Source organism: Silurus meridionalis, chromosome 20 (assembly GCF_014805685.1).
Source record: "Silurus meridionalis isolate SWU-2019-XX chromosome 20, ASM1480568v1, whole genome shotgun sequence".
Lineage (NCBI taxonomy): Eukaryota > Metazoa > Chordata > Actinopteri > Siluriformes > Siluridae > Silurus > Silurus meridionalis.
The window spans coordinates 16,206,788-16,221,630 of record NC_060903.1 but is presented as its reverse complement, the minus strand read 5'-3'; the positions used below and the strand labels follow the sequence as shown (position 1 = coordinate 16,221,630).

Here is a 14,843-nt window from a genome sequence, read left to right as displayed (position 1 = left end):
AACGTGGGATTCTATTTCTATATTTCTAACCTTGTAGCTTCCTTTGTACGATGGCTCAGATGTAACATGTTCTCAAATCTCGTATTAACTCTCCAAAATCTCCAGTTTCCAACAAAAAAAAACCCCAGATGAGACATATAGATTTACGGTATATACCGTAAATTTCGTGATAAACATCCAAATGAATTCAACTCTATGTATTTATGTATTAGTAGGAAATAAAAAGCTGACAGCATCTTTAAAAGCACTTACAATACCAAACATTTTAATCAGAAAGATTAATATATAAATATTGTAAATTTTTTTACTCAGAACATAAAGAACATAATTATAAGCAGTTTTTATTACCCTTAAAAGACAAACAGCATCACAAACTGAGATAATATATAAGAAATACATCACTTGAAGGCATGCTTTTATAGGGAAATAATCAATCACATAGAGTAGAAATACTGATCCCACCCCAATGCTGATATCATAATTTTCCTTTAACAGTACATTCCAAAGTGTTTTATTTCATTCTGTACCATAGCAGTTGACCATCAATTCCATTTTTATTATTTATTTAAAAATATTATTCAATACAGCATAGTTTTTATCTATAAATAGTTACACGTTAAAGTCTCAGAGCATCCATGAAGCGAGTCATTTCCTGTTTTCTCATTATTATGCTTTGATATTTGATATGCTTTGATATAAATGCTTTGATATTTCTCATTATTATGCTTTGATCCAAGTCTTTAAAAATGTGTCTTTAGGCATTGAAAACCGAACTCGGAATCCAGGCGTTACTTCCGTGCCTCGTTCCTCTACCCATCCTCAGATCGACACAAAGCTAGAAGAGCCATCTGAAGATCGCCTTTGAATTCTTTCTATAAATTAGAAGACAGAATTGCACCATTATAATGCAGTGTATAGTACAGATCTAGCGGTGTGTGAGGTGTGGGATCGGACCTGTAAAGTGGAATAAAGGGACTGATTGGTCAGCTTGCGGAACTCGACCCTGACCCTCAGGAGGTCCTCTTCGCTCCGAGCCACCATGATTCCACGCACCACAGCATTTTTCTGACACACACACACACACAAAAACACACACTATAGTCCGTCTATAACTGCTAAAATCTTAACAAGTGTAGATAATCAGCCGCCTTACCTTCATGCAGGTGTGTAAGCGCTGGGCCAAGAAAAGCGGTGTGTTTTGGATCGTTTGAACTGCACAGACAAACGAGTTGAATTGTACACACATTCTAACATTGACAGTGTTGTCACATGCCTTGTTCTAAAGCAGGGGTCACCAACCATTTTAAAACTAAGAGCTACTTCTTGGGTACCGATGAATGTAAAGGGCTACCAGTTTGATACACACTTCTGAAATAACAAATTAGCTCAATTTACCTTTAATTATATGTTATTATTAATAATGAATGATATTCATCTATGTGAAGACACTGATCATGTTAATGATTTCTCACAATAATTATCAACAATGATTTAGCAAAGTAGGAAACAGATAAATACTGTATCAGTATGCAAAACAGTATGCAAATCTCTGCAAGTATTTACATTTTCAAATGATCACTTCTATAACATTTTCACTAGCCACTAACAATTTTTAACAAATCATTACGTTGCATCGTGATTGGACAGATAATCAATTACGTAACATACAAAAATCAAGGTGGAGACCAGCTAGCTCTAATCTAATATGGAACATTTGTCAAAGTTTTTTTTTAATATTGTAATTTTCAATTTCACACTAATGCAACTGTGATTTAAAAAAAAATAGCAACAAAAAATTTGATGCAGCTCACTGGTAAGTGGCGCTATGGTGAGCTATTTTTTTAGAAAAGGCCCGCGGGCGACTCCTGGTCCTTGTGGTCCTTGCGGGACGCGTGGTCCTTGCGGGAGACCTGGTGCCTGTGGGCACCATGTTGGTGACCCCTGTTCTAATGTTTCTAATATGTGAATGCTTTTAATGTTTCTATGCACCCAGACTGTTTTCCCCCCACACCCCGTCTTCCTGCTGTACTGTATTCATGTCCTGTTATTACTGTGTATGTCATACATGAATCTTATGCTTTTAGTCCATTTTCTCATTATTTTCTCTATTAGTTTCTGTCTAGTCTATGACACTCGCATATGCGTATATATTCGCTACATTTTGAAACACATAAATAAGTGAAAATTTGTTTTCTCACCCAAAATCTGCAGACCCAACCGCAAGTCTCCTGAGAAGTTTTTCTGGATGGTTTTATCCACCGCCTCACCTTTCTGAACCTCGAGCTTAGAAAGCACTAGTGGAAGACAGCTAAGTCAGACTGAATGCAGTTTAGTGCTTGAGGATGAAGATGTGGATGTGGATGAGGATGAGGATGAGGATGAGGATGAGGTCGTACCTCTGTTGAGATGGTCAGAATTGCGTGACGTGAGCACCTGAATCCAGGTCTCAGGGTTAGATTTCTTTCCAGCGACAGCGTCTGAAAGTCCCTAAACACATTGTTCAGAGCTTCCATTGTTCACAACTCTTCCATTAAAAAAAAAGCTGACCAGGAAGTTCTTGTAAACAATATAAGATATAGCGAAACAAAGATAAAGACTTACCATGACGTCTTGATCAATGAGCTTATAATCAATCTTGCCGAGCATGTTCATCTCCTCCTTCTGTTGACACGACAGACAAATCCCATCATTCCGTTCCAGCATTCCTTCAAATGAGCTTTAATCTTGAACTCTTTGTTACCTTCAGTATTGCCAGCACCAGTTTGGTAAAGTCTTTACTCGTCTCACTGATCAGATCGTTCTCCAAATAACGGCCGTACTCTGTGGGCCAGAAGGAATGCCAGAAAGTTCTGCAATACTACAATATTAAAATCTCTATTCTGATTGGCCAGAAGGTGTTGATTAAGTTTTTATAACAGTAGATTGGACAATAACGCGGACTGCAAGAAAGTTAATATTCGAAACTCGAATACATGCTGGTTGTATATTTGACTCGAATGGCGAACACTTTAATCAAAGTTTAATAATAAAAAAAAATCGATCATTATTTATAGTAAAAGTAAATTTGCCTAATTGTTGATTGGTTATTTAACATTTCTAGAATCTCGTGTACGGCTTTTGTAACAATCAGTAGGTTTTCTGCTCCTGGAAAATCTTTAATTGACATGCAATGCCATGTCAAGTAAAGACTTTAATAAAACATACAAATAAATTAAAAATAAATATAAAAAATTAAACATTTTGCCACTGTTATCCAACAATTCAGCATGTTCAGCTACATAGTTGGAACCATAACTCTTCTTCATCACACCGTTCACTCACTGGTTATATGAATCTACCAGGACATCCATGCAAGTGCTTTGTTTTTTATTTACTACGTTATTTCTGGACTCCGTCACTGTTCCCCACCTTCACGGTACGCTATAGTGATATTTCGGAGTTGGTCGGATGATCTGGTGCACAAAACCTCCAGAAGCGCTTCCTCGTCCGTCCCGAGACCCTGCAAGGATGTTTTATTTTAAACCAATCTCTACTAATGTAAGATTCTAACAAAGCAAACCCAACGTGCACCATCAAGCACCTTCATCCACCACACCAACTCAAGATTCAAGTATGCGTATACACATACATATACATAGGCACACACATATATATCTACATACCTATTATACACATACACAAATACAGCAAAATAAATAGAAATTAACAAATACAAATAAACAAACAAATCACTAATAAGTTACATAAATATTTTGGGGTTTTATTTTCTATTTCCGTTTTTCAGCAGATGCCAAACAGGACCACATTTTTTTAAAATTTTAATTAATGTTAATGGAGAAATAAATCATTGTGCTAAAATCGGACAAAAAACGTGTTTTTTTTGTATGACTTTAAAAGAAAACTCGGCCCTGGACCGGTTGAATAAATATAATTGATTGAATAAATAAAGATAAATATAACAGTGGTAATTTGTATCGATTAATATTTGTAATTATCAGCAAATTGCTTTGGTATAAAAGAAAAAAGAACCTTAGGGATGCAAAATTATTGAAAAATCATCTGAAAAAAACGGCTTGGTAGTTGACCAACCAGCGATACGCTGCTGCATCATTGATTCATTTCTTATAAAAGCACATCCCTGAGTGTTTTACTCCTTACATGATGTCTGAAAGCTCACCTCCATGGACTGTCGAAGGCGATGGGCATCAAAGCAAGCCGGAGTCATCATCAGAGCCAGCAGGAGCTCCTGCACGGCTCCCGACAGGCCTTTCTTCAAAACTGGACTGAGATCCTAACGAGAACAAACACACACAAGTAAACAAAATGATAATAACACAAATCCTTATGTCTTGATAAATAAAAGATTAAAAGACTATGAAGAGAGGGATATCAGTGCATTAACACTTATGAAAAAAAAATCATGCTTGGACCTCTGATATTAAATATGAGACCTATAATGTTTACATAATTCAAGATCTGTAATAATAAATAATCAATAAATTAAAAAATATAATGTGTAATTCATTAGCATGCATTGTAGATAACAAGCTCAGATATTAGCTCCACCCCCCAGACAAAAAAAAGGAAATAAAAAGTTAACTCTGTAGTAAATTAAACATTTGTGTTTAATTATATCAGTATTTTTATTCACATATAGTTTATATACTTTATAGCTTTTAATGTTCCATGATTATCACAAACAAGCAATGTTTACTGATCAACAACTTCTTCTCGCAGGTTGTAATGCTAGCAAGAAACCCGTCTGACCAATCAGATTGGAATGTTTGAAAGTTCAGAGGTAAAGCCGTACTACCTTCTGAGTTTGGTTTTTGTAGGCCGAAGCGATGCCCTGTCTTTGGGCGTTGGTCCTGTTGGTTAGGATCTTTACCAGGGTCATGACATCAGCATCTATCACACAACACACACAAAAACACGCATCAAGCTGACAGCTTATCTGGAAAATAATAATTAGCACTACATTAATACAATCTAAATATTCATTAGCTGAATGATTAGCTGAATTAGCATAATTGTACTTTTCTGATCCAGAGCCGTGCAGATCTGACGTGCATCCATGACCGGATCGAACGGCAGGAACGGGCGTACGGTCCCAAGAGTTCCCCACCACATCTGAAACAAAAGAGATGTGGGAATAAATGAATGAACGAACACAAAACTACACTGTGTGGACAAATGTATTGGGACACCTGACTTTTCCAGCCATATGTGGTTCTCAAAATGTTACTACAAACTTGGAGGCACACAATTGGTGTCTTTGGATTAAAATTGTTCCTTTACTTGAACTAGGAGACCAAAACCTGTTCGAGCATTACAGTGGCCCTGTGCACAAAGCTAGCTACTTAAAGATATGCTCTAGATAGCTTGGAACAGGAGATCTTTAGTGGCCTGCTCTAGATTCCTGGCATCTTTGGGATGAATTGGAAAGCTGACTGCACCTTAGCCCTCCTCACATCACCTGCATCAGTATCTGAAATTACTAACACCTTTCTGGCTGAATAAGCACAAATCTCAATTAGGTTAATGAGGAACAGAATGTGGAATATGATGCTTAAAAAGCACATATGAATACTATGGTCAGATGTTCACAAACTTTTATCTCTTTTGAGTGTATGAATAAGTGTCAAATGACAAAACTTATGATTTAAAAAATGGATAAGTATTTACATTAATAAACAAATAGCAGGAAAACAGGGTACATACAGACTGTTTGTTTGGAAAGTACTCAATGGTAATCGGTTCATGTTCCATGTCTGAGGAAGTAGCCGAGTCGTGCTGTTTGCTAGCATAAACAAAGAAAAGAATTCCAGTTAGCAATTTTCAAAGAAATCTTTTAAACAATAATGGCATATAAACAAGGTTGTCTTTACTCCAAATGCATCCAAATTGTGTTTCATTGTGTTTCAACCTGTGCTTTAGACTACAGGGCTAATATAGCTGAAGAGTAAGCTACGCTAGCTACCAGCGGTACAAGTAAAACAACTTGCACATAAACATAATGGGAAAAGAAATGCAAATTTATGTTGTAACTGGGAGAGATAACTTTTTTTTTTGCCTTTTAAAAAAATTCTTAGTTATTTTATAGGTTATGAAAGACTAGGTGTGTGAAGACCTGTTCCACACAGCTACAGCTACAGCGACATCAATAGTGAATGATTTTCCTCACAAAATTTTTTTTTTGCATTATTTGTTTGCAGAATTTATTTGGTTTTTATTATTTTTAAGGAATGCTTTATTCTTTTCTCACTTCCCATGATTCAGTTTTCATGATTAGTTTATATTTATCCAACCTTGATACCATTTTTATGCAAATTTCTCACTTGATTTTTCATCAATCAACTAGATTTATTATTTTTTTTATCAATTTTTTTGTCATGTGAATTTTTTTCCAAATGACTTGTACATGTGAATAGTTTTTTAAAATTGTTTTTCATTGCAATGTCTTTTTGCAAATGTATTTTTAAAATCATTACTTATTAAGGTGTGTATTTATATAATCAGGTTTCAGTCAGGTTACTGTGGATTTTCCTGTAAGGTGTCAAGAAGGTGAACCTGGTACTAACAGTAATCACAATATTGTTGAAAAAATTTGATTTTCCTCACAAGTTAGGATTTCTTTTGCGTTATTGGTTTGCTTTATACCTCAGCACTTATTATTTAATAAGGAACAAGACTTGTAATGAGAAAATGGAATTGCTTGGAGTATAGAACCCGTTTTATAGATATTTCACAACATTAAACTTAACTACGAGATGCTTTTTAGTTCACCACGGTTGTATAGAGTGGCTATGAATCTGATAAAAGACATATCTGGATGTTTTTTTCAGGATTCTGAGAGAATTTTCTGCTTATGGAAATCTAAATAAAATGAATCTGCATGATGTTATGCAGTGTGCAGTTTCCATATGACTGGATAAACAAATCATTTCTCAGATGAACTGCTATATACTAGGAATGTCAGACGTAAACATGGATTACAAACTATGTTTCCCAGAAACCCACACTTTGAATTATTATTACTCTCTACCATGTGTTTATTATAAACACATGTTAATAAGAATATTCAGAAAGTCTGAGCTTCCCAGCATATTCGGCTTCCACCGGGTAAATAGTAACTAGATGACAGGGGCGTGTTTGATTATATCCATTTTTTTTTTGTATCCCTCGTTCTAGGAGTCCAGAAAAAATTAGGAATGTAATTAAAAGGAAAAAAAACTTTCCCCACAGTTTTGATATCAACAAAAAGATCTATCTATCTATCTATCTATCTATCTATCTATCTATCTATCTATCTATCTATCTATCTATCTATCTATCTATCTATCTATCTATCGATCTATCGATCTATCTATCTATCACTCTATCACTCTATCACTCTATCAATCATCAATCATCCTCTTTAGCATGCCTGTCCCCCAAAAAATAAATAAAATAAAATGATGAATAGAAATAAACCCAGCAGGTTACTTACCGAAGAATATGACGGTGGAGATTTTATCCTCAGGGGTGTGTGAGTGTGTGTGTGTGTGCATCTGTGTGTCTGTGTGTCTGTTGGACTTCACTCCAAGCACTCCTCTTCCGTTTGCTGATAAGGGCGTGATGTACACTCTACTGTTGTCAAATATTTTCTCTCGTCTTCGTCTATTGGCCAAACGGTTGGCCGCGGGCCAAGTCATACAGAATAGACATAGTCATTGTGCTTTTTTTTGTCTCACAAAAGACCCACCCAGACACAATTGTGTTTGGAATGGACAGTAAAAAAAAAGGATCGGTGTCATGTAGACGTACAGAATGAAGAGGAGTTTGTTTAATCCCACTCCCACCCACTCCTAAAGGAATTTAGTCCACCCCTACAGGCCTGGTGGTGTTTTTCTTTCTTTTTTGGACATTTTAGTGTCCTGATCTCACACAAACCAGCCATTAGGGTTGCTCAAGCCAGTGCAATCTAAGTGCCGGTCCCAACCCCGGATAAATGGGAAGGGTTGCATAAGGAAGGACATCCAGCATAGAACATGTGCAAAATCAAATATGCGGATCACGAACTACAATTTTATACCATATTGGTCGAGGGTCTGGTTACCAACGACCGCCACAGGTATCGTTAGCCAACAGGGTACCGGTGGGAATTGGGCTACTATTGGCTAAAGGAGGAGAAGGAGAGGAGAAAGACGTCTACGGAGACAGCAGGGAAAGGAGAAGTGGAGGAGAGTGGAGGTTTGGGTGGGAAAAATGTACTCTGACTGGTAAAGGGAGAGAGATAGCTGATATGATGGAGAGGAGAAAGGTAGATGTGTTGAGTGTTCAGGAGACCAAGTGGGAAGAAAGTAAAACCAGGAACATCGGAGGGGTTTAAACTGTTCTATCATGGAGTAGATGGAAAGAGAAATGGTGTAGGGGTGATTCTGAAGGAAGAGTACTGTAAGAGTGTAGTGGAGGTAAAGAGAGTTTCTGATGAACGTGAAGCTGAAAGTTGAGGGGGTGATGATAAATGTCCTCAGTGCTTATGCTCCACAAGTGGGCTGTGAGATGGAGGAGAAGGAAAAATACACAACATACAGCGACATGCGTTCATTTGTTTTCTCCCCATTTGTGATTATTTTCACAATTCTTTTTCCGGACACAATTCAATTTTTCACGATTCATGGATTGTTGTGATTATCGACCACATACTTTTTCCCACACATGATTTTCATGATTCGTTTTATTTTTATTGAACCTTCTTAATTACTTTTTTTTTCATATCTTTATTTTTACATATGAACTGTTGCAGGAACATGGACGTGTGCCTGTTAAAACATTGAGCACAATGTGAAGACTTCCTGGAGACTTCCCATGATGTCACATGCTCAAACTCCAGCAACCTGGACACGTGATCTGTCAAAACATTCAGCACAGTGGGGAGAATTGATGGCTGGATAATGTAGTGATGTCACATGGTGACAATGAGCACGCCCTATAGAATATTATTTCCACAGCCCCTGTAGTAGTTCCCCCTCTGCCCCCACAGAGGGAGCCACCACCCGAGTTCTGAAACTCTTCGGGTCAAAGTGAACTTCCTGTTTTAACAGTACTTATACAATGCTCTTATTCCATGATCTATTGTGTATCAATTCATGGTGTCATAAAGGGAGGAATTCTTTGTATGGGTTTTTCCCTCGTAAGAACGCGTGAACAGCAATCAGAGTGAGAAGGCACCCACCACCGTGCTTCATTTGGCTGCACAGGACTCGCTCAAGACTAAAGTCTCCAGAGAAGTGTGTTTTTTGATGTGAGGGAAGGAGAACCTTGTTCAGTACTTACCATATAGACATGTCCTGCTGTAGTCGGTATCGCTGCTGCTCGGGATCCGATTCCAGATCAGATACGTACGGCCGGATCTGATTGTTAGCTGTAGTTAATGCAAAACTATAAAGTTTTTGTTCGTTTTATTGATAGCAACGTCACGGCATGCAGACGACATCGCAGACGGCTTGCAGATGAGTCTTTCGTTCCACCAGAAGCTTAACGCTGCATCTTTCTTTTATAAATCTGATCAAAATAAAGACTTTTCGGAGCTGTGAAACATGCAATACTACTCTATAGGTCCTCAAAATGAACATGGGCGAAACTGTGCGTATGCCCCCTTTAAATCCGAAAACCATAGAAACTTTAAAAGACACATACACACACACACACACACAAAGAAAACAGACAAATAGCTTTGTACTTCCTACTGTATATTTCAACATCACAATGCAAACAAGCAGTTTAGTTCAAGTAATAAAAACAATAAAATTACAACAAGAAAGTCTTAAAAAAGTTACAAGGTTTACACTAAGATACAAGATTCATTCTTTCTGAAATCCTTTTTTCTTTTCTTTTTTTTTCACTCAAAAACTTTTCCGAAATATTTATACAGGTACATAATATACACAAAAAACCCTTCATTGACCAGCCATGAGTTTCAGCTAATTCTGTCTAACAACAACGTGAGATGGCGCGGTTAGAAGATGCTAATGAGCTGATGGATCAAACCACTATTGTGCATTGTAGGGGTGTGTGTTTGTGTGTGTGTGTGTGTGTAATAAGTATAACCGATGTTCTACATGCATTACCAAAATGTACTAAACATGATCACTGTTATCTAATCTATAGAATAGTGTATAGTTTGGCGATTTCCATTTCATCCAACCTGCCGAAAAACTTTGGTCTTTTTCGATCGTTACAATTTTCCCCGATTATCGGTCACTGCACGTTCCGCCGAACTCACGTGCGTAACAATTTCCACGGAACCCTTTTTTTTTCATATAAAAGTATAAAAATTTCGCCGTCACGTTTCTTTATTACGACTTCTATAAATTATTCTACGATGACCATGTTTAGACAAAACCCCATCGCTCTTCTGGTGTATAAATGATGACATGATTTCATCATGATTACATCCATCTTATACTTTTTTTTTTTCCCAAACTTTCAGCCTATTTTTCAAGTTCAGTCATTTCCACTAAATAGTATAAAAGTGTAATAAACGAGAGCGCACTCGTTGCTTGGCCCCCTCCAAAAAAAGGCAGGCAGTCGAAGGCTACAGTCGATGATAAAGAGGTTATTCTGAGATAAATTATTAAGACAAACGCTCGCTCGAGTCCATGAATATAAAGGCAAAAAAAAACAAAAAAAAAACATGGTGCGTAGAATCTTTGTTTCTCTGCTCCACTTCAAAATGTCGTCTTTCTGCTGCCTCGCAGGAGAGCGGAGGCGTTGTGTAGCGTTTCTATCTTTTCTTTTTTTTTTTTTGTATATGTGGAAAATAATTTCGGACCGGAACCGGGGTTAACTGTGTCCGGAAGAGTCGCCGTCTGGAGCTTCGGTTATGCATTCGCTTTCCTCTGGAATGTCCTGTAGATCTGAAACCAGAAGTGATCAAAGTTAATGGGCGGGTCTTTGTTTGTAGTGGTGATGTTACCAAGTGTGTTGTTGGTCTTCAAAGAGTTGTGTGAGTGTGTGTGTGTTATGGAAGAGAGGGTTAAATATTGACCAAGAATAGCAGGACCCACCCACAGTGTAAACAGAAAGAGAGAGAGAGAGAATGATAGATATGGGATGGTTTGTTTACACACACCTACACACCGTATAAAACAACCTGCAGGTGAAACGGAAAACAACATAAAATTGAAAGGAACGTATTTTCACTCCAAACATGTTGCCGAATAATTCCTAGAATTCGTACGTAATTTGTACGAATGAGAGACTGACAGGTTTTCTGGAGGTTTCTGTGACATTAAGAATAAAATTTAAGACCTACGACATCAAAAACACACAAAAATACGTTGAAAATGAGATCAAATGAAAATTTCAATAAAATCGATTTTTTAAATGTTAGACTTTAGATGTTAGAACCTGGACTGATGCAGCGGCGCTTTACTTTCTTGCTTGATCCAGCTCTATCGTTCAACATGTTCTAAGCTTCTTTTTCATGCAAACACTACAGCGCTAATCATCTCTTCGTTCGATTACTAACAATGGCGAGTCTCAGGCAATGAAGCCGGACTGGTGATTTTTCGCTCTTCTCCAGAGTTGCTCAAACAAGAACAACATTATTTCATGTGTTTAGAGGGACGTCTTTAGTGATTCTCACCTCTGGGACTGTCTGATCGCGGGGAAATCCGAACTTCTTCCTCCTCCTCGGAATCGTCTTCCTCGCTTCCCTCCTGAACGCCATCTAACTGGTCAGCTTCCTGGCACGCCAGTGGGGCGAGGGGGGCGTCACTTCCTCTCCGCTGAGGGATGGGAAAAAGAAAGGATGTTGAAGGCACACAAGTCGGGATGAACAGAAACGTTAGACTGCAGCACCCAAACAAGAAGGAGAGCATGCAAAGAGCAGCAAACACACACACACACACACACACACACACACACACTCACACACACACAGAGCAATCTCTAACTCACTATTACAATTCTATAGACCACAATTTCACATTAATAGCTTTTTAAAAATTTTACATTATTATTTCACCTAACAATTCACCATTCAACCTTAATAACTCCCTAATAACCATTCCACCTTAATAACTCACACCTTAATAACTCACTATTCCACCTTAATAACTCCCTAATAACCATTCCACCTTAATAACTCACTATTCCACCTTAATTACTCCTAATAACCATTCCACCTTAATAACGCACACCTTAATAACTCACCATTCCACCTTAATAACTCCCTAATAACACCATTCCTCCTTAATAACGCCTTAATAACTCACCATTCCACCTTAATAACTCCCTAATAAACATTCCACCTTAATAACTCCCTAATAACTTACCATCCACCATAATAATTCACTAATAGCTTACTATCACACCTTAAGAACTCACCATTCCATCTTAATACCTCACCATTCAACCTTAATTACTTACCATTCCACCTTTAAAGTTTGCCATTCCACCTTAACACTGTTTCACTCCACTGCTGTTCACATCTTCATGTCTGTGGCTATTGGAAGGCAAACACCATCACTAAGCTCTCACCTGTGAGCTTGTTGTATCTGTGCTGTCTCGTCTGTGTGTGCCCTGCAGCTCCCTCAGCTGTTCCTCTGCCTGCGTCCTCGCCCGCTCGCTCTCCCTCAGCCGGGCCTCCAACGGGCGCAGACGACACACTTCATCATGCAGCAGAGCGTAGTGTCTCTGCAGCAGGGCCTGATCCGCACCCGCCCCGGGCAACACGCCTTCCATCAGGGCGTCACGTGACAGAGAGCGGCTCAGGCGCAGAGGGGCGGAGCCGAGCGGGCTGGGGGTCGAGGTGGACGGAGTGGAGCAGGAGGTAGAGGTGGAACCGTCCCGCATGCACAGCTCCAGGATGGAGTCCTGTCCGATCACCGCTGCCTGGAGGGAAGATTAGATGTTTAAGACGGCTTTGAAAATAATTTTGCAAATGGAAAAAAACAAAAAACAAAAACGAAATATAAAAAAAATATATGAATGATTTGGAGAATTCAACTTTCTCGCAGACTGACCTGTAGTGCGTGGAGATGCGTGCTGAGGTTTACAAGTCTTTGGCAAACTTCCTAAAAATAAAAAAAAAACCAAACAAACAAAAAAACGTAAATTTGGAAAATGTCAGCATATATTTCACAATTTAAAAAAAAAATGATTATAGGGAACAAATTTGTACCTCATTGGGAGTTCTGTCCTGCAGCTGGTTACCGTTTCTATCCTGCTGAAAGAAAAGAATTGTTCAGAATCGCTTCATAACAACAAAGATCTGCAGGTTGATCCTATAACATGTTGGTCTAAATCAGGGGTTCTGAACATTTCATAATCCAGGGACAGAATCCAGTGTAAAATCATTTCTGAGGAAAACTGATTAATTCATAACACTAACAACCTTGAAATAACCTCCACCATAATCACGTGATACCCTCAGGGGACCTCTGGATATACAGAATAGGAAACTGGAAATAGGAAAATTAACTCATGCTGGTAAAGCTATTTTTTTGTCCTAGGGGTGTGCAAACTTTTGCTCTCATTAGTATAAGTCAAGGATCGGTATCTTACTTTTTGTAAGGGACTGTTCCCATCATGGCTTCCGTTCACCGAAATCGTCTCTCCGTCTATATTTAAAGAGCAAAAAAATTATTAATTACCTATTTTTTTAATATAAAGATTATTCCTGATGTAAAAGGTGAAGACGTACTGCTCATGGGCGCCTTCGTGTGGTTCTGGTCACTGCTGGAACTGCAGGACCGAGGAAGCCCGATGCTCGAGCCCAGTAGCAGTTCGCTTAATCTGTCCACTAGATTTACGTATAAAAAAACAAAAAACATACAATTAGACATAATTCCTAAAATTCCACAATTTGCCGTTTTAAAGGGCATTTTATGACGTCAGACCTTCAGCGATGGCGTTGTTGAGCAGTTTCTCAGCCTGCGGCGCGTGCGGTGTGTCCGCTCGGAAAACGTTCCGAGAGCTGGTGGGCATCTTGACCTCTTGTCCGCTTGTGACCTCTGCCAGGTCAGAAAACAGGGTCACGCGCTCTTGTAGGAGTTCGAGGACTTCCCGGTCTTTCTGTTGAATATCAGCTGATGGAGAGAAAGAAAGGTGGAGAAATAAGAGAAAAGACAAAAAGAAAGACAGAAAATCCAATTAGCTAAATTGTTTATATTTAGCATTTAATCAACGGATTTAGATTTATCATCTGAAGGATTTTGAGAGAATTGGAATATCTTTGTTATTCTGACTTTCCAATCTACTAAAGTAGTTTAAGTAATAATTAATATAGAACTGAAATAATGACTAAAATTCAGATTTCAATACTTTATACATTTCATGTTTATGTAGTCAAGTGGAGGTCGACCGATACCGATAGCCTGGTTGGACCTTACTTGTCGATAAACGATTAATCAACCGATAGTTATAAAAAAATATAGTTATATAAAAAAAAAAATAAAAAAAAGTAGTACTGAACTTTATTGCAAAAAAAAAAAAAAAAAAAAAAAGTCCCGATTCATTAAGATGTGCTAAATTATTATTAATATATTATTATATTATTATAAATATATTAATGAATGCATATGATTATATAATTAATATATTTTAATAAATTGAATCAAATATAGCAGCGCACAGTCTGACGCGTAAAAACAAGCAGCACATGGCGTCAGAAATTCGCCTCTAGAGACCGCACTCGTAATGACAGAGATTTTATTCTGGTTCTGAGAATGAGACTCGTCTTAGGACGTACCTCTGAGTCGACGCAGAAGGGCTTTGTCCTCCGTCTCGATCAGAGGGAAATCTTCTCTAGAGGGACATCTGCGAAAGAGGAAAAAAATTAAAAATAAATAAGT

General features: G+C 38.0%; 2 protein-coding genes across 5 annotated transcripts in view; both read right to left on the bottom strand.

Annotated features, from left to right (window-relative positions):
- Positions 1–237: 237 nt before the first annotated feature.
- anxa14 (annexin A14) lies at positions 238–7,736 on the bottom strand. The gene is made up of 13 exons (XM_046876252.1): positions 7,490–7,736; positions 5,722–5,800; positions 5,037–5,130; positions 4,814–4,908; positions 4,178–4,291; positions 3,409–3,499; positions 2,741–2,820; positions 2,602–2,661; positions 2,397–2,487; positions 2,199–2,294; positions 1,154–1,212; positions 955–1,065; positions 238–872 (listed from the first exon to the last, which is right to left on the bottom strand). Exons 2-13 carry the CDS (start codon positions 5,767–5,769, stop codon positions 810–812), a joined length of 1,002 nt encoding a protein of 333 aa, XP_046732208.1. The 5' UTR covers positions 5,770–5,800; positions 7,490–7,736; the 3' UTR covers positions 238–809.
- A 1,977-nt stretch (positions 7,737–9,713) lies between these two features.
- Positions 9,714–14,843, bottom strand: part of arhgef2 (rho/rac guanine nucleotide exchange factor (GEF) 2) — a 61,864-nt gene continuing 56,734 nt past the window's right edge. For 3 of the 4 annotated variants that reach the window (XM_046876248.1, XM_046876250.1, XM_046876251.1), the window contains 9 exons: positions 14,741–14,808; positions 13,890–14,078; positions 13,694–13,792; positions 13,555–13,610; positions 13,172–13,216; positions 13,014–13,064; positions 12,529–12,882; positions 11,633–11,774; positions 9,714–10,901 (listed from right to left, as the gene is read on the bottom strand). In XM_046876248.1, coding sequence (XP_046732204.1) covers positions 10,828–10,901; positions 11,633–11,774; positions 12,529–12,882; positions 13,014–13,064; positions 13,172–13,216; positions 13,555–13,610; positions 13,694–13,792; positions 13,890–14,078; positions 14,741–14,808 — 1,078 coding nt within the window. In that variant the 3' untranslated portion in view covers positions 9,714–10,827. The remainder of the gene's footprint in view (positions 10,902–11,632; positions 11,775–12,528; positions 12,883–13,013; positions 13,065–13,171; positions 13,217–13,554; positions 13,611–13,693; positions 13,793–13,889; positions 14,079–14,740; positions 14,809–14,843) is intronic. The other variant, XM_046876249.1, reaches the window with a different exon arrangement.

Bases quoted from the DNA above. Each gene is read 5' to 3' on its own strand.
- anxa14 (XM_046876252.1), bottom strand. From the start codon at position 5,769: ATGGAACATGAACCGATTACCATTGAGTACTTTCCAAACAAACAGTCT. The intron at 4,909-5,036 runs GTACAATTATGC...GTTGTGTGATAG, and splicing joins CACGGCTCTGGATCAGAAAA to ATGCTGATGTCATGACCCTG. The intron at 873-954 runs GTCCGATCCCAC...TCTAATTTATAG, and splicing joins CCCTTTATTCCACTTTACAG to AAAGAATTCAAAGGCGATCT.